This window comes from Heloderma suspectum, chromosome 5, assembly GCF_057233095.1.
Source record: "Heloderma suspectum isolate Gila_16-S chromosome 5, 16-S_ref, whole genome shotgun sequence".
NCBI classification, from domain to species: Eukaryota; Metazoa; Chordata; class Lepidosauria; order Squamata; family Helodermatidae; genus Heloderma; species Heloderma suspectum.
This window is the reverse complement of record NC_139462.1, coordinates 67843492-67871373: the sequence shown is the minus strand read 5'-3', so window position 1 is coordinate 67871373 and position 27882 is coordinate 67843492. Positions and strand designations below refer to the sequence as shown.

Sequence of the window (27882 nt, the reverse complement as noted above, 5' to 3'; positions counted from 1 at the left end):
TAGCAGCACAGGAGATTGCATTGCAAGCTTTTTACAACAATTTGGCTGTTAGAATCTCCCAACTTGAGGCTTTCACCCGTAGAGCAAATGTGCATATTATTGGTATCAAAGATTTTGTGTTTTTTTTCCTGTTTCTTTCCCCTTTGTCCTTCTCTCTCCTTTTTATATTTTTTCTTTTCCTTCTCTCTTTTTTCTCTATTTATTATTGAAGGGTCCTCTTAAGAATACGGAAATGTTGGAAACTGTAGAAGATGATTATGTTGTTGGTGTTCCTTATTTTATTTATAAAGATAAAAGTAGAATAAAAAGTATTTAAAAAAAAAGGAAGTGAAGCTATGTGTTTACACTGAGATACAAGTGGCTGTGCTGAGAACATAGTGCTGTTAGTCCATGCTGGGAATGAACGCTAGGGCCACTTGCTGCTGTTGTGCTGCCTTATTGCTAACACGTATTGTATAAAACCCATTGTACCCAATGGCTCTGGGTTCAGAGAAGCTGTCTGATCCAACCATTGGGTACACTTGTGTGCTGTTTACTCAATAAAGTACTCCTTGTAAGTATACCTATGGATCTGATTTATCACTATCTCAGCACCTCTAAATTAAGTGGTCAAAGCCCATGGCCAGGGCAACACAAAGGCAGTGATGGGAGTCTGAGCTCCAAAACACAAAACCACTCTTTGGAACCCAAATAAAGATGGTGCTGGAGGACAGAACTTTGCTTTACAGTATGCCAGTTTTAATTTTTAAAAAAATCTTGAGAAACAGAATTAACAAAATAAGGAGGGGCAGGGAGCTTGGGGGCACCAAGAGAGGTGTCTGTGGGAATACGGGTGCCCATGGGCACCAGGTTGGAAACCCCAGGAGGCATGTCCCCTTATCATGAAGGGGAACTCCTTTAATCTCCAGGGCACAGTTTCCAGAGAGACATGAGCCCTGGCACCTCTCAATGTTAAGCAGTGGGAGCAATTACACAGTTGCTTCCATGCTCAGCCCCCGTGCCACTCATTTTGCATGCCAGCAGAACACCAAATTTGCCCTAAGGGCCGTAGCCTAGTCACGACTAGACTCATAGTCTCATGAAATGCAGGTTTGTCCTGGTCATGTATAGTGGAGAGGTGGAGAGTTCTCACTCTGTCCCAGTGCTTATCTACTCTCATGCCAGACACTTTTTCCCCAGCCAGACTCCTAGTACTGGAAGCCAGATAAAGAAAAGTTGGGACAGACAACCGATAGGTAAGATGTGTGCAGCACCCTTGACTTTTGTTCTTTAATATATTCCCGACCCTCCATTTATATGTGGTTGGGGCAAACCGTCATTTAAAGAGATGGCTCTAATGCTGTTGCACCTAATTAGTCCCTAACACTAGGTGGGGGGAAAATAGTGCTGATGGTCCTTTGTCTTCATAACTTTAATGGTTCCCAAAAAACAAAACAAAAAAGCAAGCAAAAGACATTGAAAAACAGTGTTTTGCTGTGCATTTACAAGAGAGGCAACTCTTATACCTGAACATAAGGAACTTAACCATTAACAACACTCATGCAAACATAATTTGTTCATGTACAATGACAGAGTAGCATACTATTGCCTAGTTTATAGAAGCGTTTGGAGGTTTTTAATCACGCAGGGTGCAACAGGGCGCAAAGAAGATCCAAGGCAAGATGTGCAACACAGACGCACACACTGCACAAAGCACATGAGCACTGAGCGAGGTGAGCAGCTTTGCGCAGCGTTTCTACAGGATGGAATCCTGTCCTGTTTTCTTATCTATCAATAAAGCAGGCACAGCTTCAAATCCGATGAGTTAATGATGCCAGAAGCTCAGTCTGCAAGCCATTTAAGACAAATGCCAGGATCCGAATCAATTTAATACCACTGAGGATAAACTGGCTTGCTTCCAAGCATGTAAGGATGGATCGGGGTGTAAAAAAAAACCCCTGCAGCTTCAAGCATTTGCAATTTCCTCACTAAAAGGCATGTGCCTAACATGCCTGAGCCTTGCCGTAAGAGTAAAAACCGCCCAGAGAGCTTTGGCTATTGGGTGGTATAGAAATGAAAATTAATAATAATAATAATAATAACAACAACAACAACAACAGGTGTCTGTACCAGTCTACTTGGAGTTTTTTTCATTGAATTTCTGTTTTGTACCTCATTCTCCTGATAGTAATTTTCCCCTATACACATATTGTAACTTCAGGCTCAGGTTTGGATTTTTATGTTTTAATCATAAAACTGCATGCGTGCACATCCCAATTAACTGCATGCAAAATTGTTCTGAAAACAGCGGGAAAGGAGCCAGGACTGAGAAATATCTAAGCTCTAGGACAGGGATGTAGAACCAAAATGTGATAGGGTCCCATCGGGCCACACGCACTGGCAGCATGGCCCTCCCCTGCTGATTTTGCCTCTCTCAGCATGGAGGACGGGACTCAGCTGGGACTGGGAGGAACAACTACTGGGTTCCTGGTAGGGATGTCTGTCACTGGGAAATCCCGTTCTTCTTCTTTGACCTGACAGAGTTCCACGGTGTGCGCGACTCAATTTGCATTTGCGAGCCAACCTGCGGGCTTTTCTCTGAACTCTAGGAACTTTTTTTGTGCATTTTTTTGCACAGGTTCAAATTTGTTCAAATTTCAAAGCAATTTCTGCAAATTAACCCAAATTTGCCCAAATATGGCCATAATTTGCACACCGTAATTTTGCAGAACATGCACAAGATGCGCAAAATGCCAGGGAAATCCTCCAACTGGCCTGTCTTGCCTCAGACCAAGTCAGGCACTGCACCGGGAACTGGAATGAAGTCTGTGGGGCCGAACCTAGGAAAACCCATTCAACTCTACCCACCAAATGGATTTCTCCGACATCCCTAGTCCCTGGCTTCATGTGTCATCCACATGGAGGTGGAACACTCTGTGCAAAGCAACTGAGCCAGCTGCTCTTCCCAGGGCTGGCCAAGTCCCCTGCTGCCTGCATCCCCTTCCCCACCATTATCTCCAACCTCTCCAACCCAAGCCCCGACCCCTGGAGGTATCTAAGGAGGCTCCGTGGAACCTTGGCGGGCCAGAGCCTTCTGACTTGCTGAGTGGATTTGCCCCACAGTTTGCCCCAGGACTGTGCTTGACCCAGACATAGCAGAACACCCTTTGCAAATTTGTTGCCCATTTTAATCCCAAAAATTGAATCTGTGTCTGGGTACAAATGGGTTAGAAGTAGATGTTTACATCTGGCTAACCTTGGGTGTGACTTCAACATGGCTTAATGTAAATCAATGTAAAAACAAAGCAAACCCTACTGAATTCTGGCATTTAGGAAACTGCCTTCTTTCAGAAAACAAAAATGACGCAGCACGTTTGAGCTTCAGCAGCAGTTTCCAGCTTTGCCAGCAGACGGTATTTTGATCCTTTGGCCTAAAAGTCTGTGATATGTTCCCCAGTATTCGAATGTTTATTGTTCTCCTCCCCACTTTGTTTTATTTACAATGGGAAACTCTTCTGCACTTCTGAACTCACTGCAGGCAACCATATGACAGGTTTGTCAGTTATATTCCTTTGGAATTGACTTTATACTTGATGACAAAAGGCCAAGTGCCTTGAAAATGTAGGGAGAGATTCTTTAACCTTCTCAAATTCCCTCCAGTTCATATTATTTAGGGGGTGGGGGTGTACATGCATCAACAGTGCCTTTGCATCAAATTATTATCTCCCTCACTTACTCTCTTCGTCAGGATTCCCTTCTTTTGGGGGCCAAACAAGACATGCCATGGAGGTGTGTGAATGCATCTCTTGATGCAAATACAAGCTGGGTGAGGTCTGGATCAGGATCACAAAGGAGGTGGGCCTTACTCTTTCCCTCCGCACTGTTTTCCCAGTCCACGCACATATATGTTTGTTTTATCCACCAGAGCAAATCCCATCTGGGAGGGACAATTTACATCAGGAAAATGGTAAAGAGGAAGGATTAAAAATGCATTCATGTATCTCCATCATCACATCTAGTTTGGCCCTTAGACACTTGTAGGTTGTGACAATGGCAATCCATTGCAATGATTCTCTTTTGCTTCCAGGTTCTTCTTGGCTTTGAGCGCAGGCGACACCTCCGGATGGATGGAATCCAGCCGCTGTTCACACTGGAAAGCTGTCAGGAATGCTGTTCTGTAGTTGTTGTTCATCCAGCCATAGAGGAGGGGGTTGGCAAAAGTTGAGCACATCGCAATGACATGAAAGAGGGTGTAGATCAGTTTGTACTCCTGCAGATGCAACACTTTGCTGTCAATATCGCTGACGAGCTGAAAGATGTGAAAGGGCAGCCAGCAGACTGCAAACACCACCACGACGCATACCAGCATCTTGGTCGTTTTTCGGCGTCTCTGGTGGTAGTGATCGCTTGCTGCCCCGGGACTAATGTGGTTCTTGAGCTTATTCCAGATACAGATGTAGGCATACGAGATGATCACCAGGGGCAAGACATATTGGATCAGAAGCATCAAGATGCTGTAGATGGTGCCATAATTGATCTGCCCTTTCCTGGGCCAGGCCTCAGCGCAGGCCACCATTTTCAAGTCCTGCTTGAGCTCTATGGAGAAATACTCCCGGAAGATGGCCAGAGGACTGGCTAAGAGAGCACTACCGGCCCAGACCACCCCAATGATTAGGAAGCTGATTCTCTTGGAGATTTTGCTCTCCAAGTGATAAACAATGCAGCGGTGCCTGTCCAAAGCTATCACCGTCAAGGTGATGATAGATACCTGCACAGCAAGGCCCTGGGCATAAGGCACAAGGTGACACAGTACTTGGCCGAGCTTCCATTGTCCCAGCAATGTGTAAACCAAGGTGAAAGGCAGGCAGAGCGTGTTCACCAGCAGATCGGCCACAGCCAAGTTGGCAATGAAGAAGTTCGTCACGGTGCGCATGCTCTTGAACTTGATCACCACATGGATCACCAAGGAATTGCCCACTAACCCAAGCAAGATGATAACACAGTAGGCACAGATAAGAACAATTTGTACCTCGACCAAATTGGTGCTGTCCTTCAGATCTTGTTTCAAGTCAGCGGGCAGGTCAGCGGGCAGGTCACTGTATAATTTGGCGAGGCCTGACAAGTTCAGTCTGGAGTATAGGTCCATTTTAGTTAGGCTTGTCCGGTTCCCCATAGTTTTTGGTCCTCCTATCAGCCCCATGTTCTCTGCTGGTAGGGGATCAGTTCAAAGCATGTGCCAAGGCTTCCCCTGTGAAGAATGCCAAGAAAATGGATATATTAAAGAGAAGAAAATGCAAAACTGTGCAGAAAAAAGGAATCAAAATTAGGAGAATAAGGGTGCAATCCTATGCATGTTGAAATTAGGAGAATTAGGGTGCAATCCTATGCATCTTCAATCAGAAAAAATGTCCTACTCCCAGCATGCCCCAACTAGCATGGCTGGCTAAGGCATGCTGGGAGTTGCAGGACTCTTTCCTGTTTAAACAGACATAGGATTGTGCCTTTAGCAAACTAGTCAAGCAGTTAAAAGGATTTGACCAGGAGGTCCCTAGTTCAAATTTCATCCCAGCTGTGAATTCTGAGGGGCTCTGGGCAAGCAAACATCTCTCAGACGCAGTCCCCCTATCTGTGATATAGGCATAATAATATTAGCCTGCCAGAAATATGGATGTGAAATGCATTGAGCATTCTGAAAGAGCACTGTATAAACATTTTGGGCTTTGCCTTATAAGGTACAACACAATTGCAACAATTCACTCAAAAGCTCATTTCTAGTCCATGTATCAAAGACGAGAGGTGTCTAAGGCTCTGAAGCAATCATCATTAAGGTATCTAAAGAGTTGTAGTATTTTAGGAAAGGGAAGACTGTGGAATCAGGTTGTCTTTTAAGCTATGACCTGGCACTACAAGCAACAGCAGGCCAATCAGTACTTTCCATGGGCAGGGATCAGCCTTTGCACTAGGATGCAACACAACAGGTAAACAAACAATTAGGAAAATTCTTTGTTCTCCAAAATCATGTATCAGCTTTGGCAGATGTGAATTTGTCATGCCACTGTTAGTCCAGGCAGTAATACCACAACAATAATTAGGAAGGGTTTGTACATTTCCAGCTGTCAAATGTTGATTAATTGCTGCATTAAAAATAGCACCCTCCCACCCATATTCCCCAGCAACTGGTGTACGTAGGCTCACTGCCTCTGGTAGTGGAGGTAGCACATAGCCACCGGGGCTAGTAGCCATTGATAGCCTTTTCCTCCAGGAATTTGTCCAACCCCCCAGCTAGTAAGTGGAGACATGACAGAAGTGTACAAATGTAAGCAGTGGAGAAAGTGGATAGGGAGAGGTTTTTTTCCCTTTCTCATAATATCAGAACCCGGGGTCATCCCATGAAGATGATTGGTAGGAGATTCAGGACAATAAAAGGAAGTACTTCTTCACACAGCTCATAGTCAAACTATGGAATTAGCTACCACAAGACACAGTGTTGGCCACCCATTTAGATGGCTTAAAAAGGCAATTAGACACATTTCTGGAGGATAAGGCTATCAGTGGCTACTGGTCCTGATGGCGATATGCTACCTCCAGTATCAGAGGCAATATGCCTCTATATACTAGTTGCTAAGGTACACAAGCGGGAGGTTGCTTTTGCACTCATATTGTACTTGTGGGTTTCCATGGGCAGCTGGTTGGCCACTGTGTGAACAGAATGCTGGACTTGATGGACCCTTGGTCTGATTGATTCAGCACCTTCTTAGGTTCTTATATATTTTGCATTTGACTCTAGTTGGTGGACCTTGTTATAAAAAACAAAGTAGATTGCACAAGCCTGACGTCTGCCCACTTCTGATGTACAGTAATATTGCTCTGTGTGTGTGCATGTGTGTGCGTGTGCATGTGTGTGCGTGTGCATCATCATCAAGTAATATAACATGCATAACTTGACCTCAATGTGTTCCTCAAAATATAAACATTCTGACATCTCCCTCCTCTGTCTAGATCTCTAGACACAACTAGGCAGAAAAACTTGTGTTTATTTCTGGTTTTTCATCCATTTGTTTACATTCAGTCAAAATCTTCCCCTACCACAGAATCAAATAGGATGCATCTCTATTGAAAGAAATTATAAGGACAACTTTTAGCCAAACTCAAGTTGATGTTTACAAAATAGTCCCACACAGGTCAATGAAGAAGTCTATGATTAGATTGATACAAACCTTAAATTTTAACAACTGTCTTCAAGTCAAGTGGAAATAGCAAAACCTGACATGTCATTATGCTCAATAAGCTGAAGAAAATGACCAACCAAATGCAGCAACCAAACTATCTCAGGTAGTTTGAAAGGGCTGACTTTCCAGATTCTCAGTCATTAGTTATATAGTTCAGGATATATCTCATGGTGAGGGTCTTCTCTCACATTTGTTTTCACCTGACGAAACTTGTCTGCCTGTCCTCGTTGGCATTCATTCATTCATTCATTCATTTGCATTTCGATATTGCCCAATAGCTGAAGCTCTCTGGGCAGTTCACAGAAATTAAAACCATGAAGTACAGCACAAAAATAGTATAAAATATAAAAGCTTAAAACTACAGTATAAAAATACAACCAGAATAAAACCTAGCAGCAATGCAGAGATTTAAAACACAGTAACAGATTTCGACAAGATCACCGCAGACGGTGACTGTAGCCATGAAATTAAAAGATGCTTGCTCCTTGGGAGGAAAGCTATGGCAAACCTAGACAGCATAGTAAGAAGCAGAGACATCACCTTGCCGACAAAGGTCCGTCTAATCAAAGCTATGGTTTTCCCAGTAGTAATGTATGGCTGTGAGAGCTGGACTATAAGGAAGGCTGAGCGCCGAAGAATGGATGCTTTCGAACTGTGGTGCTGGAGAAGACTCTTACGAGTCCCCTGGACTGCAAGGAGGTCAAATCAGTCCATCCTAAAGGAAATCAACCCTGAGTGCTCCTTGGAAGGACAGATCCTGAAGCTGAAGCTCAAATATTTTGGCCACCTAATGCGAAGAGAAAACTCTCTGGAAAAGACCCTGATGCTGGGAAAGACTGAAGGCAAAAGGAGAAGGGGACGGCAGAGGATGAGATGGCTAGATAGCATCACTGATGCAATTAATATGGACTTGAGCACGCTCCGGGAGAGAGCGGAGGACAGGAAGGCCTGGCGTGTTATGGTCCATGGGGTCACGAAGAGTCAGACATGACTGAACGACTGAACAACAACAACAACAACAGATTTTGAACAGTAAAGTTAAAAGACTATAATGCTAAAATACTGGGGAAATAAAAAGGTCTTTCCCTGGCACAGAAACAGCCTTGGTTGCCCGGGACGATGACCTATGTTGGGAGAAAGACAGGGGGAGTGTGACCCTGTAGATTGTCCTTCATCTCTCAGTTGTTTTCGATACCATTGACCATGGTATCCTTCTGGGATGGCTCTCTGAGTTGGGAGTGGGAGGCACTGCATTCCAGTGGTTTCACTCCTACTTGGAGGGTCGGCTCCAGAAGGTGGTGTTTGGGAAGCATTGTGCAGCCCTGTGGATTCCCCAATATGGGGTCCACGGGGGTCAGTTTTGTTCCCCATGCTGTTCAACATCTACATGAAACCATTGAGTGAGGACAGTTTGGGGTGTGTTGTCATCAGTATGCTGATGACACGCAGCTCTATTTCTCCTTTTCATCTTCTTCAGGTGAGCCTGTGGATGTGCTGAATCAGCACCTGGCTGTAACAATGGACTGGATGAGGGCTAATAACCTGAAGCTCAATCCAGACAAGACTGAGATGCCATTGGTGGGTGGTTCTGCTGACTGGATGGGGGGTGTTCAACCTGTTCTGGATGGGTTTGCACTCCCCCTGAAGGACCAGATCCGTAGCTTGGGGGTCCTCCTAGTCATCATGGCGATCACGCGTGACTAAGATTGTCTACCAGGGGTAGAGTCTTAGCAGTGGGTCTGTAGGTGGCTGCGAAGGCTAATTCTGGATCCACACAGCCTCCCTCAGTGAGGACATAGGTTTCCAGGTGGAAGGCGGTCACGGTGAGGGTTTGCTTGACGTGCCTTCCGCTGAGCTCGTTTCTCCCTTTCGCCCTGTACTCGTGCTTCTTCAAAGTCCATAGCGCCTTTAATAGAGGCTGACCTTCAGTTGGAATGCTCATGTGTTAGAGCTTCCCAGTTCTCAATGCTTATGTTACATTTTTTTAGATTAGCTTTGAGAACATCTTTAAATCTCTTTTGCTGTCCACCAATATTCCGTTTTCCATTCATAAGTTGGGAATAAACTAGCTGCTTTGGAAGACGATGATCAGGCATTCGAACAACATGGCCGGTCCAGTGAAGTTGATGTTGGAGAATCATTGTTTCAACGCTGGTGGTCTTTGCTTCTTCCAGTACGCACATTAGTCTGTCTGTCTTCCCAAGTAATTTGCAGAATTTTTCAGAGGCAGCGTTGGTGGAATTTTTCAAGAAGTTGGGAGTGGCGTTTATAGATGGTCCATGTTTCACAGGCATACAGTAAGGTCAGTAGTACAATGGCTTTGTAAACAAGCATTTTGGTCTCCCTGCGAATGTCCCGATCCTCGAACACTCTATGCTTCATTCGGGAGAATGCTACAGTTGCAGAGCTCAGGCGATGCTGAATTTCAGCGTCGATGTTGGCTTTTGTGGAGAGATGGCTGCCAAGATAAGAAAAGTGATCGACATTTTCCAGCATCGCACCATTAAGCTGGATTGATGGCGCTACAGAGGGGTTGGTTTGTGCTTGCTGGTAAAGCACTTTGGTTTTTTTGATGTTAAGTGAGAGGCCAAGCTTTTCATATGCTTCTGCGAAGATGTCTAGGATAGTTTGGAGATCTTCCTCTGAATGTGCGCAGATTACGTTATCATCAGCATATTGAAGTTCTATGACAGAGGATGTAATTATCTTACTTTTTGCTTTCAGCCTACTGAGATTAAAAAGTTTTCCATCTGTTCGATATATGATTTCTACACCAGTGGGAAGTTTCCCTTCAACAAGGTGTCGCATCATAGCGATGAAGATAGCAAATAAGGTTGGAGCAATGACGCATCCCTGTTTAAAGCCTGATCCCACTTTGAATGGATCACTTTGAGAGCCATTGTTATCCAAGATTGTTGCTGTCATGTCGTCATGGAGGAGCCGCAAGATGTTCACAAATTTATTAGGGCATCCGGTTTTCAAAAAGATGGTCCAGAGAGCAGTTCAGTTTACAGTGTTGAAGGCCTTAGTCAGATCAATAAATGCCATGTACAGGGGTTGGTTTTGCTCCCTGCATTTTTCTTGGAGCTGTCATGTGGTGAAGATCATATCCACTTCCCCCTGGAGGGGCAGAAGCCATTTTGGGATTCAGGGAGGATGTCTTCTGAGATAGGTAGAAGGTGGTTTGCGAGGATCCTTGCCAGGATTTTGCCTACCGTAGCTAGAAGGGAGATGCCTCAGTAGTTTCCACAATCTGTTCTATCACCCTTTTTAAAGGGAGTGATAATTATGGCATCCCTGAAGTCTGCTGGGATCTCCTCCCTCATCCAGATTTTTTCAGTGACCTTGTGAAGCTGTCGTGTAGCTTCAGGCCCACCTTCTTTAAAGACTTCAACAGGGATCCCATCAGGTCCGCTAGCTTTGTTATTTTTCATTTGGTTGATGGCTTTACTGACTTCCTCCAAACTAGGGGATACTGCAAGCTCATCTCTGGTTTGTTTTTGTGGGATTCGCGAGAAGACCTCATCAGCCACAGTAGAGTTACGGTTAAGGAGGTTGTGGTAATGCCCTTTCCAATGCAGTGCAATAGACTCTTTGTCCTTTAGGAGTTTGGCACCATCTATTGAGCATAGCGGGTTTGTACCATGATTTGTTGGTCCGTAGATGGCCTTTGTGGCATTAAAAAAGCCCCGTGCGTCATGGGCATCTGCAAAATGCTGGATTTCTTGAGCTTTCTTTATCCACCAGGTGTTCTTAAGTTCTCTAGTTCTTCTTTGGACCTTAGCCTTTGCACTGGCATGGATTTTTTTTTTAGCGGCACAGTTGATGTCTTTTTGCCATATTTGGAAGGCTTTCCTTTTCTTATCAATAATATGTTCAATCTCCCAATCATTCTCATTGAAACAATCCTGATTTTTCTTAGTTTGGTATCCAACAGTTTGTTCACAGGCTGCAATAATGGAGGTCTTCAGTTTCTTACAGTGTTCCTCAACATTTTCAGGGGTTTCCATAGGTAGGTGTTCCTTAAGAGTTGTTTGAAAGCAGGCTCGCTTAATAGGATCTTGAAGGGCTTGGGTGTTGATTTTACGTCTTAGTTTTCTTCCTTGGAGCCTATGTTGAGGGACAATCTTAATGGCCATCGTGGAACAAATTAATTGGTGGTCTGTCCAGCAGTCATCAGCACTCGTCATGGCTCTGGTGAGGTGTTCATCACAGCGATCTCTGGCACGGACAATTACATAATCTAGGAGATGCCAGTGCTTCGACCGAGGGTGCTTCCATGATGTTTTAAATTTATTTTTCTGGTGAAAGAGTGTGTTGGTAATAACAAGATTATGCTCTGCACATTTAGTCAGAAATAGAATTCCATTCTGGTTGCTATTGCCGACTCCTTCTTTCCCAATGGTCCCCGGCCACAAATCAAAATCACACCCACCTCTCGCATTGAAATCGCCCAGGAGGATAATTTTGTCCTCCTTAGGTATCTCTGATAAGATGGTATCTAGCTCAGAGTAAAAATTTTCTTTGCTGTCTTCATCAGCATCTAATGTTGGTGCATAAGCACTTAAAATAGTTGCCTGCTGGTTTTTGGCGAGTTTTATTGAGAGTCGTTCGTTAATGCCAGTAGGAACTTCTGACAAGAGCTTCATAAGATCATTTTTAATAGCAAAGCCTACTCCATGTATTCGTCATTCTTGTTCAGGCAGTCCTTTCCAGAAGAAGGTGTAACCTCCTTTTTCTTCCTTCAGTTGTCCCGCTCCTGCTGTTCGGGTTTCTTGGAGTGCTGCTATGTCAACGTTAAAACGTCTCAGCTCTCTTGCAATGATGGCAGTCCTACGTTCAAGGCGTTCACTATCTGTATTGTCCAGCAGTGTCCATATATTCCATGTTCCAAAGCTCATTTGTCTTTTGCGACCGCTAAATGGTGACCCCACTGGCTACAGTAATCCAGTCAGGGAGAAGATGAGGCAGACTATGTTTAGGGCACCTTTTCTAGCCCCCTCCCCATACGGGGTGAGCAGAGTGGATCCTGAATAGGATTGCTCAGTCATGGATACAGCTGCCGAACTACTCAACTGCCTCAGTCCTTGAGTCAGGATGACTGAATCTGTATCCACCACCCATGTGCCAGTCCATGACTAGGGGCTTCCGGATTTTACCGTCCTGCCCCCGTTACCATTCTCCGATTGCCATGGGGCTTTTGGTTGTTTGGGGTTTGGATTGGAAGATGCCTGTGCATTAATTTGTTTTATGTGTGGAGATCAGTGCACAATGATCAACACACAGTCTTCACAGAAAAATGCTCTAATCCAATGGCATGAATAACATGATGATTGGTAGTCCTTTATCTGCTGCAGCCTTCATCCACCTTCACAGCCACCATAACATACACCTTGTTATCTTCTGCCTGTTCTGCTGTAGAGGACTTTCTTGGATTGTTCTTTGTCTGGTTCCTCCCCCTTGACCTTGCTGCCATGGGTGGCCCTGCTGGGAGTACATGACTCCCGACAGCTTCGCTCACAGGGTTTATTGGAATACACAAGCCCATTCACCACAGCAAGGTGATTATCCAGCAAGTGAGAGGTCCTCCTAGTACCATCTTTGTAACTTGAGGCTCAGGTGGCCTGAGTGGCATGGAGTGCCTTCTACCAACTTCTGGACAGGGATAACCTGGCTTCAGTTGTCTATGCTGTGATAACTTCCAAGTTAGATTACTGAAATGAGCTCTATGTAGGGCTGCCTTTGAAGACAGTTGGGAAGCTGCAGCTCATGCAAAATGCAGTGGTCAGATTGATAATTAGCTCAGTGTGACTGAGCACATACTTGGCAAGCAGAAGGTCCCAGGTTCGATCCCTGGCTTTTCCAGGTAGGATGAGTAAAGAATCCTGCCTGAAACCCTGGAGAGCTGCTGCCAGTCAGTGTCAACAATAATGGGCTAGATGGAGACTTCCAGGTCGGAGCCATGTCGCCCTGGCAGCGTTTTGCGGAGGCTCCATGGGACGCGATCTCAAACAGCTTTTAAAAGGTTGAAAAAACTTTTCATCTTCCCCTGGAATTAAAAGGGGAAGCAACAGCAGCATCTGGATGAAATCTTGGAAGAGCAGCTTATTTTGCGAAGCAGCAGAAGGGTTGAATTCCAAGGTTAGTCTGCCAGATCTTAGACATTGCTCAAAGTTGTTTTGAAACTCCTATCTAATTAGGAGAACACAGGGTTGATGAGTTCCAAATGTAGTTATTAGTGTTTATGGACTAAGGAATACCAACAATATTTGAGGACCTGCACGATCTATTTAAAGAGAAGGATGGCAACATCAAGGAGGAAAAAAGGAGCTGGATCACCGCAGACCCCCCCTACACCTCCTGTGGCAAAGGCTCTGAGAAGCGATGGAAATACAGGGGAGTTGCTTGCTTTGATAAAAACTTTGTCTTCGCAATTTGCTGAACAGGCTAAGAGGCTGGATACAATTCAAAATTCCATCACTGCCCTGCAAGGGACTGTGGACTTAATTAACACTTCTTGGCAAAAGATCGAGGTGAAGGTTAACGAGCTGCAAGATCAGGTAGCAGTGCAGGAGGTTGTATCACAAGCTTTCTACAACAATTTGTCTTTCAGAATCTCCCAACTTGAAGCTTTCACGCGCATGGCAAATGTACGTATTATTGGTATCAAAGATCTACCTACTGATGTAAATTTGTCTACTTTTGTAGATAAGTTTCTGCATGAGATACTCCCTGTGTCATCTGATTATTTACTTGGTATTGAGCAGGCATTCCATGTGCCAAATGCCAAAGGGACTGATTATACGATTATAGTCCAATTTGCAAGAATCTCCACAAAAAATTATATCCTGCATTTGGCAAGAGAGGGTGGAAATCTTTTTTGGGGATCAAAACAAGATAGAGTTATGTTAGTTCTGGATTACACCAAAGAAGTTGCTGATAAAAGAAGGCAATTTACCAAGGTGAGAAACCTGGCAAGACAAATGAACTTACAATATCATTTAAAATATCCTGCTACATTTTGTATTTTTCTAAAGGTCAGATGAAGAAGTTTCTAAATCACAAAATGGCAGAGGTGTGGCTAATCAGAAAAACATGCGAGACTTCTGTTCCAGGCTTCCAGCCCCATGAACTGGAATTTATAAACATGTTTTGTCAATTGGCTATGTTTAGTCTGTAAGATCCAGGCTAGGCCAGAGATAACTGCTCATATACAGTATATCCGTCTTTTTTCTCTCCTTTTTTTCCCCTTTTAAATCCTTTCTCTTTAAAATGGATATGATATACTGTACTTAAATCTACTATCTGAGGGTGTATAGAAATGTGCACACTCATTTATATATTTGGAAATGATACTATCTAAAATATAGATAGTACAAAATACATTAGTGATTGTTGTATTTTTTTCTTTTTTATCCTTTATAATTCTTTTCTTTTTAATTATTATTAATATTATCAATATTATGATACTAGGATTAGTAATATTTTTGGCTGGTTGATTTTAAGCTTTATTATTATATAACAGCATAAAATTTATTAGTGATTTGATATTATTATTACTTATCCTTTTTAATTTCCTTCATTTTTATTATTATTACTATCATTATTATGAGACTTTGGTTACTAATATTTTTGGCTGGTTAAATTGTTAAGCTTTACTATTATATGTTAACTGAAGGGCAATATACGGTTATTGGAAATGAATTGTAGGCCTGCTCCCTTGCTATAAGACTGATGATATGATATTGAAATGTAAGGTTGATTATGCTGTTCTGAATTGTTATATTGGCAATGTTATAGGTATAACTTTTAAGTAGAATGGTATTTGAAGTTTGTGTGTAATGGAGTTTAAATGTAATCCTTTTAAGTAACTTTTTATATTTTTTTCTCTTTATTTCTTTCTTCTTCCTTTTCTTTCTTTTTTTTCGTTATTGCTGTGTCCCCCTAAGAATACTGTATTGTTGGGAAACTGTAGATAATGATTAGGTTGTTGGTACTGTTTATTTCATTTATAAAGATTAAAAAATAGAATAAAAAGTATTTTTTAAAAAAGACAATAATGGGCTAGATGGGTCAATGTTCTGACTCAGTATAAGGCAGCTTCCTATGTTCCTATAACTGGGACTAGAAGGTCTGCACATATAAGACTGATTCTGTCCCACTTGCACTGGCTGCCTATATGCTTCTTATCTCAATTCAAGGTGCTGGTTTTTAACCTATAAAGCCCTACACGGCTTGGGACCACAGTACCTGATGGCACGCCTCTTCCAAAATGAACCTACCCATACCCTACATTCGGCATTTAAGGTCCTCCTCTGAGTGCCTCCTCCAAGGGAAGATCGGAAGGCCACAATGAGAGAGAGGGCCTTCTTAGTGGTGGCCCCCCATCTGTGGAACAAGCTCCCTGATGAGGTCCACCTGGCACCAACTTTGTTATCTTTTTGGCACCAGGTTATGACCTATCTCTTTTCCCAGGCATTTGGCAGCACATGATGAGTTTTAATTGGTCTTGGATGTGTCTTTAGTTACTGACTCTTCAAAGTTGTTTTTATAGTTATATTGTGTATATTGTCTGTGTGCTTTTATGTAAATGGCTTTTAAACTTTTTATATTATATTTAATGTTTTAACTTCTGTAAACCACTCAGAGAGCTTTGGCTATGGGGTAGTATAGAAATGTTAATAACAACAACAACAACAACAAATCACCTGGCGCCTGAAAGAATACAGTGTAGGCGCAAGGCGAACCTCTCTAGGGAACTCATTCCACAGCCGGGGTACCACAGCAGAAAAGACCCACTTCCTGGTAGTCACCCACCTCACTTCCTTTGGCAGGGGCTCAAAATTCTTCCTTCGCAGCTCTCTCTTGGGGTCAACCCTCCCGCTGCATATTCATCCTCGTGCTGCCTCCTCCTGGCTCTCTGTACCACTAACAGTTTATCTCTACTATCTATAGGGTTTATCATGGTACACTTCTGGTGGAGAATGCAATTTGTGGCTGTATAGAATATTGCTTTAAAAAAAATCTGTACATGGTTAGTGCTTCTACAAATATATCATCTCACGTTAATGATCATCCATGTGATCTATTTAGTTTCACGTCCATGTTCCATGATGCAAACACAGAAAAACAGCTGCATATGTGGACCAAAGCAGACTTACTCTAGCATAGGCTCAGGGGGACTGATCCAGATCTTAAAAGCCCCCCTGCATCCACACTAGGGTCCCAGTACATTTCGGGGGGCCTGTGCCTACCCTGGAGTAAAAATGAGGGCCAGGGAAAGATGTAGCTGCCAAACACACATTTAAAGTAATGTCTGTTTTGGCCTTGTAATTGTCATATGACACAGACTTCGCATGCTTTCCCCTATTCATACAGGGATAAGTGTCTTATCTGAAGCATCTCTCAGTCACTCTGCACCTGGGAATTAAGTTGGCTTTTGTGACTCTCAGCATACTGCTCTTAACACTGAAGATTTGAAAACGATACACTCGGTAACTGATATCCTCGGGAATTCTGGAAGTGATATTTCAACCAGAAGGAGGCTAAGAAAACAGGTCTACTTTACCCCCTCCCCGCTTGCCCCCAGCGCCACTATTCCTTTAACTGCTCTAAGAAAAAAAGTGATTGACAGTTACATCTATGACCATCTAAACAGAACTAATATGTGAGGGATTTTTTTTTCCTTTAAAAGGTCAGAATACCAAAGCAAGTAGTTTCCAACAGTACAAACTGTGCCCTACAATAAACACCGAAAGAACAGAAACCATTTAATGCTGTGGGGTGTTCCTACAACACATTATCTTTTAAAATTAAATCAAAAACACATTTAAAAATAACCTGAGCTAATGTTTTTTTGGCAGTGGAATGATATTTGAAGGAGGAGGAGGAATACTCTCCTTTTCTATTTGGACATTCGGAGGCTTCAGAACCTTTCAAGGGAATGGTGAAAGAAAAGGGAGAGCAAGATCCTACTTCCTTGGGATTCTTTAAAATCACACTTTTGTTCATATAACCAGTGCCATAATGGAGTGGACTTCCCCCATTTCTTTAAGACTGAGTAGACTGCACTGGTGTTCCTAATCCATGTTAAAGTTATCAGAACTCTATTCAGCAAAGATTCAGGGGAACTAATATGTGTCCAGAGAGGGCTGAGGAACTTATGGTCCTCCAGATGTTTTGGCTTACAACTCCCATCACTCCTCATCACTGGTTATGCTGACTGGGACTGATGGGAATTGTAGGCCAACAACATCTGGAGTGCCACAAGTTGCCCACCCACAATCTAGCAGCTACATGTTTTTTTCTTTTCTTTTTTTCTTTTTTAATCTAGTTAGGAACCCCAATCTGGATTGGGAGCCTAACGTGCAAATAGCAGGTTTTAAGATCCAAACTGGGAGCTTAATATAGATGGTAAAAGGCTTTTAAGATCTGAATATTAAGATCTGGTATTTTATTAAATATTTATTAAATATTTTAATATCTGAATAAAAAGCCTAACATAGGGGTAGGTAGCTTTTAAGATCCAAATCAGGAGCCTAATGTGGGAGTAAAATACAGGTATACACCTGAGCTGAGGGCAATGAAGCAAGAGGGGGGACAGCTAGAACACAGATGGAGGAAAACTCGTGCCGAGTCTGACCTCACTCAGGTAAGAGCTCACTATCGAGCCTACTCTGTGGCGGCGAGGGTGGCAAAGAGACAGTTCTTTTCCACCAGCATTGCATCTTCTCAGTGTCGTCCAGTGGAGCTTTTCTGAGTGGTTCGCAGCCTGTTACATTCCAGTCCAGGGAGAGAGACGGTGGAACCCTCGGCTGCACACTGTGACGAGTTTGCACGGCACTTTGAAGATAAAGTCGCTCAGATTCGTCATGAATTGGACACCACGATTAATGCAGTTCCAATGGTAGAGGCATTCAGAGCACCATCTGGTCCAGTTTTATTGGATGAGTTTCAGTTATTGAGGCCTAAGGATGTGGACAAGGTGCTTGGACAAGTCCGATCAACCACTTGTGTGCTTGACCCTTGCCCTTCATAGCTTATTAAATCAAACAAGGAGGGGATGTCCAGCTGGGTCCAGGAGGTTGTGAATTCCTCCTTGAGAAAGGGAGTGGTGCCGGCCACTTTAAAAGAGGTGGTAATCAGACCACTCCTGAAAAAGCCTAACCTGGACCCAGAGGATGTTAACAATTATAGGCTAGTGGCCAACATCCCCTTCCTGGGGAAGGTGCTTGAGCAGGTGGTTGCAGGACAGCTCCAGGCACTCTTGAATGAAATGGATTATCTAGATCCATTTCTATCAGGCTTCAGGCCTGGTTTTGGAACAGACACTGCCTTGGTTGCCCTGTGGGATAACCTCTGCCGGGAGAGGGACAGGGGGAGTGCGATCCTGTTGATTCTCCTGGACCTCTCAGCAGCTTTTGATACCATAGACCATGGTATCCTTCCGGATAAGTTGTCTGGGCTGGGAATTGGAGGCACTGCACTGCAGTGGTTCCACTCCTACTTGGATGGCCGATTCCAGAAGGTGGCGCTGGGGGATTATTGCTCTGTGCCATGGCAATTGTGCCATGGGTTTCCACAGGGCTATATTTTATCCCCCATGCTGTTTAACACCTGTCAGGAGTGCCCTAGTGGCCTCTTTCAGTCTACTCCAATAGCCAACTCAAGACACAGACAAAAGGATTCTTTTCAAGGCTTTAATGCTTTTACAACTTAATGACTCTTTCAGATGCTGATCACCAGCGACTAAGCAATGAACAGCAGGGTAGCCTATGCTCCAGGTTAGGCAGTTGGTCCCTGTTTGAAGGAGAATCACTTGCAGACCCTGAACTTATGGGCTAGGGAGAGTTCCTCCCTCCTTCCCTTGAGTCCACGGGACGCGACCGTTGCTTGCACGCCAAACAGGCGCTACGCCTCCTTTCCGCACCCTCCATCGCCCGTCGCTCCCTGCATCTGCATCAAGCATCTAGCAAGCCCCCCTCCCACACTCTCTCACTGCCAGGGTCACTATCTATCTCAGGAATGCTGGCAGGAGGAATCTCTGCCAGCTGCTGTGCCTGTGAGGGATGAGCAGGCTCCTCTCCCGCAGATCGCTGTTCCTCCTCAGAATCGGAACTGCTCTGGGGTTCTATGGGCTCAGTTTCCACCCTGACATCACCTACATGAAACCACTGGGGGAGGTTATCCAGAGGTGTGGGCTGAGGTGCCATCAATATGTGGATGACACCCAGCTCTACCTCTCTTTCTCATCAAACCCAGGTGAGGCAGGGGCTGTTCTGAATCAGGGCCTGGGCACAGTAATGGACTGGATGAGGGCCAATAAACTGAAACTCAATCCAGACAAGATGGAGGTACTGTTAACAGGTGGTTCGTCTGCCCGGCTAGGTGATATTCAACCTGTTCTGGAGGGGGTTGCACTCCCCCTAAAGGATCACATTCGTAGTTTGGGAGTGCTCTTGGATCCAGAACTGTCACTTGAGGCACAGGTGAACTCAGTGGCAGGGAGCACTTTTTATCATCTTAGGCTGGTATACCAACTATGCCCTTATCTGGACAGAAATAGCCTAGCTACAGTTATCCATGCTCTGATAACTTCTCGTCTGGCCTACTGCAATACATTATATGTGGGGCTGCCTTTGAAAACGGTCCGGAAACTTCAGCTGGTCCAAAATAGGGCTGCAAGATTGTTAACAGGGACTGGCCAGCGAGCTCATATTACACCAGTACTTTTTCAGCTGCACTGGCTGCCAGTCCATTTCCGGGCCTAATTCAAAGTGCTGGTATTAACATTCAAAGCCCTTAACGGCTTGGGGCCAGGTTACCTGAAGGATTGCCTCCTCTCATATGTGCCTGCCCGGACCTTAAGATCATCCTCAGCAGCCCTTTTCCATGAGCCCCTGCCAAAGGAAGTGAGGCGGGTGGCTACTGGAAGGAGGGGATTTTCTGCTGTGGCACCCCGGCTATGGAATGAGCTCCCTAGTGAGGTTCACTTGGCACCTTCACTGTATTCTTTCCGGTGCCAGGTGAAGACCTTTTTATTTTCCCAGGCATTTTAGCATTTTAGCTTTCTAGGCTTTTAGCTTTGCTGTTTTAAATCTGTATTTTAAATCCCTGCACTGCTGCTAGGTTTTATTGTGGTTGTATTGTTATACTGTGGTTTTAATGCTCTATATGTTTTATATTGTTTTATTGTGTGCTGTTTGGTTTTAATTTTTGTGAACTGCCCAGAGAGCTTCGGCTATTGGGCAGTATAGGAATGAAATAAATAAATAAATAAATAAATAAATAAATTTTAATATCTGAATATTAATATCTGATATTTTATTAAATATTTTAATATCTGAATTGAGAGGGGGAATTAACGTAGGGGGAAGCAGGCTTTTAAGACCAGAATCGGTCCCATGTTCCTACTCTAGAGTGAAAATGAAAAACGAAAAATGCAGTTGCTAGACACATTTAAAGTAATGTCCCTTTTGGCCCATAGGCTTGAGAAAATGCCCTCCCAGAATGTGCCTACAGCCAGCTGGATCATCAGTTGTACTCAGCCCCAGTGCAGTGAGAATAGAAGAAATCCCCAGGTGAGACTGAATTACCTACATCCAATCCATCCTTTGTGTCAGATGAACATGCCCCAAGCATTGTTTCCCCAGCTGCTCTTTTTCATGAAGAAAAGTCCTAGTCCAGGTCAATGAGAACTTAATGAACCATTCTAGTCTTATTCAAATTCTATATATTGCCTTTTTCAACAGCATGTTTCTTGTGCAGTATATTCCTATAACTTACATGCTCTGTTCTTTATATTATCATATGTGGAAAGCACAGATATTTTAGTTGAAAATCTGTAGCGTAATTCAAATTGCTGAACTGGAACGCATCACTGCATTGTTGTTCCTGGGAAACCAAGCTGGCCTAAGTCATTTTACTGTTCCTAATGGTAGGGTTGGCCTTGGGGGACGACTTCACAAACTTTCATTTCGTACATATACTCATTCATTCAGCTGCTTTATGCCTTAGAGCAGGAATGGCCAACAAAGCAGTTTTACCTGCCACCCAGGTCACACCAAATTTTAATCAAGGTGTTCTGAAAATGTTGCCTTTTGTTTCACTCATTAAGAAAATAATGTTTTAAAAACATGTGCATGTAAGAGATTCATATGAACACAGGGAGCTGCCTAATACTGAGTCAGGCCCTTGGTCCATCTAGCCCAGTACTGTCGACACTGACTGGCAGCAGTTTTCCAGGGTTTCAGGCAAAAGTTTTTCTTGCCCTACCTGCAGATGTCAAGGACTGAACCTGGGACTTTCTGCATGCCATGCAGGTGCCCTACCACTGAGCCACAGCCTCTGCCCTTTCTTTCATGTTTACATCTCTCTCTTTTATGCGCAAGGCCCTGGCTATGACTAAGCACGTATACTTCATGACTGTAGGCCAAAGTACATGTTACATGCAGCCATGTGAATCTTTTCTCTGTTACTGTCGTTGTTGTTTCAATGACCAAAAGCAACCTCTGGAGGCCGCAAGTTTCAGGAGAACAATAGCAGTGGGGAGGACATCCGAACCCTTCCCCTTCTTGCCCAAAATCACTATTCATCTGCCTTCCCAGTTCCACCTGTATGGGAAAAGGTAATGGTGTCTCCATACCCACCTGCCCTCCCCCACCATGGGAAGAAAAGCAGACAAATGGCAGGGAAGGAAAGTGTTGGGCCACCTCTTCCCCACCTTTCTTCTATTCCTATCGCAAGTCTGACCCTGCTTTCCATTTTAAAAACAAACAAACATTCGGAGGTTGATTCGTGTGTCTTCCCATGCCATGTTTACTTTGGACCTGTGAAGCTATTACTCCTAGATGACACTGAATATATTATAGAGCCTGATCTCCTATGAAAGGAGCAGATTGTACAAAAAGACGGCCTTTTCTCTCTTTGACCAGAAACTCTAAGGGGCAGAGTGGTCCCTAAGAATCCAGAAGCTGTTACCCTTTGCCCTTTTATTGATGGATTACATTATATCTTGCCTTTTTCCTTCTGGCAAGGAACCGAAGGCAGTCTACGTGGTCCTCCTCCTCTCCAACAACCCTGTGAGGTAGGTTAGGCTGAGAGGCTGTGATTGGCCCAAAGTCTTCATGGCCGAGTGGGGACTAGAACCCAGATCTCCCGAGCCCTGGTTCAACTCTCTAACCACTGCACCACACTGGCTCTCGGAATAGCCTTAGAGGCCATCTATGACACAGGTTCAAAGAAGACATGGATCAGCATCCAGGCTGTGTCCAGCCTTCACAGTCCACAGCTGCTCACAACTTCAGCCTGCTCTGGTTCACCACCTGTTCTTGCCCATCCAGACCACTGGTCATGGCAGTTACAAGAGCACTGTGGGACATTCAGCACGCATGGAAAGAGTCATTCTTATAGGTGTCCCCCCCCCCGCAAAAAAAAAAGCTCCCTGCTATTCAAGCTACCGTCTTTGTCCCTCTTCCCACACTTGCATTTGCCACGTGTGCCAAATTGAGAAAGCCGTGATATGGATGCCCTCTCAGAAAGTTTTCACTAATGATTTGAAAAGGATTTTAATTTTCTTGGGGACATCAAGCCCCACCCCAGCTGGTTTGTCTTACCTTGGCTGAGGATCCTCAAGCTGTGATGGTACATCCTGGTACGTGCAGTTCTATGGTATGAATGGTGGAGGCCACAAGATTTACAATAGTGTGCTTGAAGAAGATCGCATCTATTGACAGATGAAACAAAAGAACGTGATGGCTGAAATGCAGATGCAAATCCACCTTCCTGCATAATGGAGGTAAAAACTGGTATCCATAAATGCGATAAGATATGCACACAAATAGCACAGTCATGGCTAGATGTTTATTTAGTGCCCTGATGAAATCACCAATGCAGTGTCACCCTAGCCATGTTTACTTAGATGTCAGCCCCTTCGAGGTCTATTAAAGTATGAGCCAGTGTGGTGTAATGGTTAGATCAAGTGTTGGACTTATTGCTACATTAGGTTCAAATCATCACCCAGCTCTGAAGTTCATTCTCTCTCACCTTAGCCTACCTCACAGGTTTGTTGTAAGGATAAAATGAGGCACACCATGTGTGCCACCCTGGAAGGGTGAGATTTTAAAAAAAATGCAATACATAATTAAAATAAATAATTGTTTTCAGTGGAATGTACTTTTACATAACTTTGCTCAAGATTGCTGCCTTGATCTCTTGTGTGTAATAGCAACCAAACATATCTGTAATTAAAAAGTATGCTAACAGTGCACACAGCACACAACTAGGATATGTATAAAATGTTAACACTCTGAGAATCCCACACTCATCCCCAACCAAGAGAGAGGAAAAGTCAACATTTGCATTTATTCTTCGACCCCCACCCCCCACCCCAGTGCAACCTCTTTATTTCTCAATAGATCATAGAATCATAGAATAGTAGGGTTGGAAGGGGCCTACAAGGCCATCGAGTCCAACCCCCTGCTCAATGCAGGAATCCAAGTCAGAGCATCCCTGACAGATGGCTGTCCAGCCTCATCTTGAATGCCTCCAGTGTGGGAGAGCCCACCACCTCCCTAGGGAATTGGTTCCATTGTCATATTGCTCTAACAGTCAGGAAGTTTCTCCTGATGTTCAGCCAGAATCTGGCTTCCTGTAACTTGAGCCCATTATTCCGTGTCCTGCACTCTGGGACGATCAAGAAGAGATCCTGGCCTTCCTCTCTGTGACAACCTTTCAAGTACTTGAAGAGCGCTATCCAATCTCCCCTCAGTCTTCTCTTCTCAAGGCTAAACATGCCCAGTTCTTCCAGTCTCTCTTCATAGGGCTTTGTTTCCAGTCCCCTGATCACCTTTGTTGCCCTCCTCTGAACCCTCTCCAGTTTGTCTGCATCCTTCTTAAAATGTGGTGCCCAGAACTGGACACAGTACTCCAGACGAGGCCTAACCAGTGCTGAGTAGAGGGGAACTAGTACTTCCCGGGATTTGGAAGCTATGCTTCTATTAATGCAGCCCAAAAGAGCATTTGCCTTTTTTGCAGCCACATCACCTTGTTGGCTCATATTCAGCTTGTGATCGACAACAATTCCAAGATCCTTCTCGCTTGTAGTGTTGTTGAGCCACGTATCCCCCATCTTGTAACTGTGCATTTGGTTTCTTTTTCCTAGGTGCAGAACTTGGCATTTATCCCTATTAAATGTCATTCTGTTGTTTTCTGCCCAGTGCTCCAGTCTATCCAGATCACTTTGAATTCTGTTTCTGTCTTCCAAAGTATTAGCTATCCCGGCCAATTGTGTGTCATCTGCAAATTTGATCAGCATTCCCTGCACCTCCTCCTCCAAGTCATTAATAAAAATGTTGAAGAGCACTGGGCCCAGGACTGAGCCCTGTGGTACCCCACTCTTTGCCTCCTGTTCCATTTCCATCTTTTCTTCAGGCTTTTCATCCTCCTTTTGACTAAAAAATGATTAGCTATAATATATTCTCCTGCCACCATAGTTTTATTTCCCTGTTAAAAATGCTTTGCTGAGTTAGAGGCACCTGAGGGACCAACTGTTTTGGTAGCATCAGAGGGGGGAATTGAATAAATATACTTCAGAATTGTACAAAACAAGCAGAGGAGAAAATGGATTTGATACATAAATGCCAAATATTGGAAAAATTGAGGATGTTTGATGGGACTGTTGCTAAGAATCCCCATGAATTGTATCTAAAATTTCACATTCCCCCCCCTCTCTCTTATCTATTCCAAGCACACCAGTTTTCACTCATATTGTTTCTGGACTACAGTGTCTCTATGTTACTCTTCTTGCAGTCCTTGAACTTCTTACTCCAGTGTAACAGCAGAGTTTAGTGGAACTCTTTTGGACAAGTTCAGTAAAATCTCCACCCTACACCTCAAACAGATTCTAATAAACCATATTTCTATTTTCTTGGAAATAAATCCTGCTCATTGTGCTTTCACACAACAGAAACATTAAGCTGACCTCCTAATAATGTGAAAAGTTTGCAACTACTCATTTCTTACTTTCTTCAAAATGAAAAGAAGCTGTCAGTTAGGATGAAATACCTACACTGAGAAAGTGTTAAAAAGCGGGGAAGGTTTCCATGTTTATGTCCAAAACAATCTGATCCATTATTCATACCATACAGCCCATTTAGAAAAGACATTACAGTAAACTGAGATTATCCTCGGGTTTAAATATGTTTAATATATGCAACATTTCTCTCCAGCCCTCAGTCAAAAAACTAATTTGTCTAGCTTTCTTGGAAAGCTCACCCATTATTAACTGATAACCTTCTTAAATGGGATGTATGGGGGGAGAGGGAGGGAGGGAGGGAAAGAGAGAGAGAGAGAGAGAGAGAAAGGTTGAGCACAACAAAACATACAAGAAAAGCAGAGATGTGTAGCTAGCAACAGGACTGCTAAATCTTAAACACAGAACACTGTTAATACTGTAAGAAGCTGCCTGCAATCCATAACCCACTTTTTCCTTCCAGGAGCTCAACAAATTTCCATAGGACTACTCCAGAGTCAGTAGATTGTAGATAGTAACCTGAAAGCCTTAGTATGGGTTTTATCCAAGGTCAGTCCTATTTAGAGTAGAACCGTTGAAATTAATGGGACTTAAGTTAGACTAACATTGGATACAACCCTATTTAATTATCTAATACTTCGTTTCAGTTCCAAAGATATTGCAATGGCAAAACGAACATCTGTCTGTCTGTCTGTTTGTCCATCCATCCATCCATCCATCCTATCAGTTCTTGATCTGTCCACTCGGCATCCCCTGTGTAGCAATGCTCATGAGCTTGTCTATCGATTCAGATCAGATGAAAGGAGACAGGAATGGTCAGGTACCAGAAGACGCATTACTCTCGCTGGGCGCAGGGCTGCTCGCTCTTGAAGAAGATGAACCGAGAGTCACCAGAGCACATCACTGCTGCTGCTTCGCCTCTGGCGTCCTCTCGCAGACCCTGGGCAGCAGTAACCGAGCGGGTCCCACACCATCAGCGGCACCTAAAGAGGTCTTTAGGATAAAGCAATGAGAAAGGAGGGCGGGGGCAGACGCGCCCAAGTTTTAAACGGAGGCGCATAGACGAGGGCGCATCCGTGAAAGCCAGGGCGTCGCTGGGGAGGCCAATAGCCGCGAGAGGCGACCCCTCCGTGGATCTCGGGGCAAGCCGGTACTCCCCCTCCGAGCAGACGGGCGGGGCTCCCTTTCTTGGAATTCATCCTTCTCCTCGGTGGAGGCTGGTGGCTCCAATGTCAGGGGGGCTGAGCATCCGCTCTGTGTTTCGGCCAGAGGCAGCCAGAACTCTAATGGAGCTATCCAAGGTGCTGAACCTGTTTTGAGGGTTGGGCGCAACACCTTGAGTATCTCCTTTAGAGTTTTCGCTGGTTCTGACTGAAACCCTGAGCGGATGCTCAGCCCCGCTGGCATCGGAACAACCCGCCGCCACCGATGATAATGGCAAATTCGTCCCCAGCTGGGGCAGATTTATTGGGGGCCCTTAGACTTACCAATCTCCTCCACAGGGCTGAGTCTTGCCTTCCTCCCCACCCAGCTCGGGTTTGCCTGGGGGGGGGGGATTTTTGCCAAGGGAGCGGGGGCGGCGCGGCTCTCCCAGCTCAGCCCGACGACCGGTTTCTCTCGCTGGAAGTTTGGGGCGGCTGCGCCATCTCCGAGCGGGCGGGAGGGACGAGGTGGGGGGGCGAGCAGGGCGAGGGATGGAGGCTGCCGCTGAGTCGAGGCAAGCGAGTGCGGGAGATGTGCGCGCGGAGCGGGGGGGCAGCCCGGCCCCTTCAGGGCGTTGCAACGGGCGGTGGGGCAGCCCTGACGGCGATTTCCCCACCCCGCTGCTCATTTGGGGGCGGGGCTTAATTTGGGCGCTGGGCCCTCGGAACGCCAGCGAGCTGCTCTGTGAAATCATAATGAAAACAGCAGCACAAATCACTCTCTGAACATGTGCAGAGTGCCGTTTCGCCTCTGCCTATCCGCTGTCATGCTACGTGATCTGGACTCCGCGATGGCTTCGCTTGCGAGCTTGCTTCTCTCTTTTAAGAGTTTCACCACTGGGAAGGCCAAAGGCGATTTACAGCGCAAGCCGGTCTTCGTGCCTGCTCGGAAGTAAGTCCACAGAGTTCACTGGAACTTACACCGAGGTGGAGGGCGTGGAAGATTGTGGACCTGGAAGAATCACACCGGCGGGGGGGCGGAGAATCTAAACCCAGGAGGTGTGCAAGATGCTCACGAGAATGTGGAGCCCCTCGCCCCCTATGAATCGAACCAAATGTCCTGCTGCTTAGTTAATTTCTAAAACGACAAATGCTCCACTATGACAACCTAGTAGAATCCCTTCCCACCCCACCCCTTTAATTTAGGACTTCTAGGAGTTGTTTTAAGAAAGAAAGAAATGTAACAAAAAGAGAGAATTTCACGTTTAGCCCAGTCATTAGCAGACCTCAGCCTGAACTGGATGATACTCCCTATGCGGGGTTCTAATTTATGTTCACCTTTGGAAGGATGCAGATTCCAGGGCCAGTTTAGACACAAAGCAGGATGAAGTGATGAAGATTTTTTTTAACGAACAGCAACCTGGATTGTATCACTTGTTGCTGCAGGTGTGGGATGCATTTTTGAATGCCTTCCCATTAACCAAAATTATGTCATGCACAT

General features: G+C 44.6%; 1 protein-coding gene across 1 annotated transcript; it reads right to left on the bottom strand.

The window, feature by feature from the left end:
- Window positions 1-1399: 1399 nt before the first annotated feature.
- NPY2R (neuropeptide Y receptor Y2) lies at window positions 1400-26399 on the bottom strand. Its single transcript, XM_084860276.1, has 3 exons — window positions 26064-26399; window positions 22823-22932; window positions 1400-5227 (listed from the first exon to the last, which is right to left on the bottom strand). The coding sequence occupies exon 3, from the start codon at window positions 5177-5179 to the stop codon at window positions 4007-4009; it is 1173 nt and encodes a 390-aa protein (XP_084716402.1). The 5' UTR covers window positions 5180-5227; window positions 22823-22932; window positions 26064-26399; the 3' UTR covers window positions 1400-4006.
- Between the last annotated feature and the right edge of the window lie 1483 nt (window positions 26400-27882).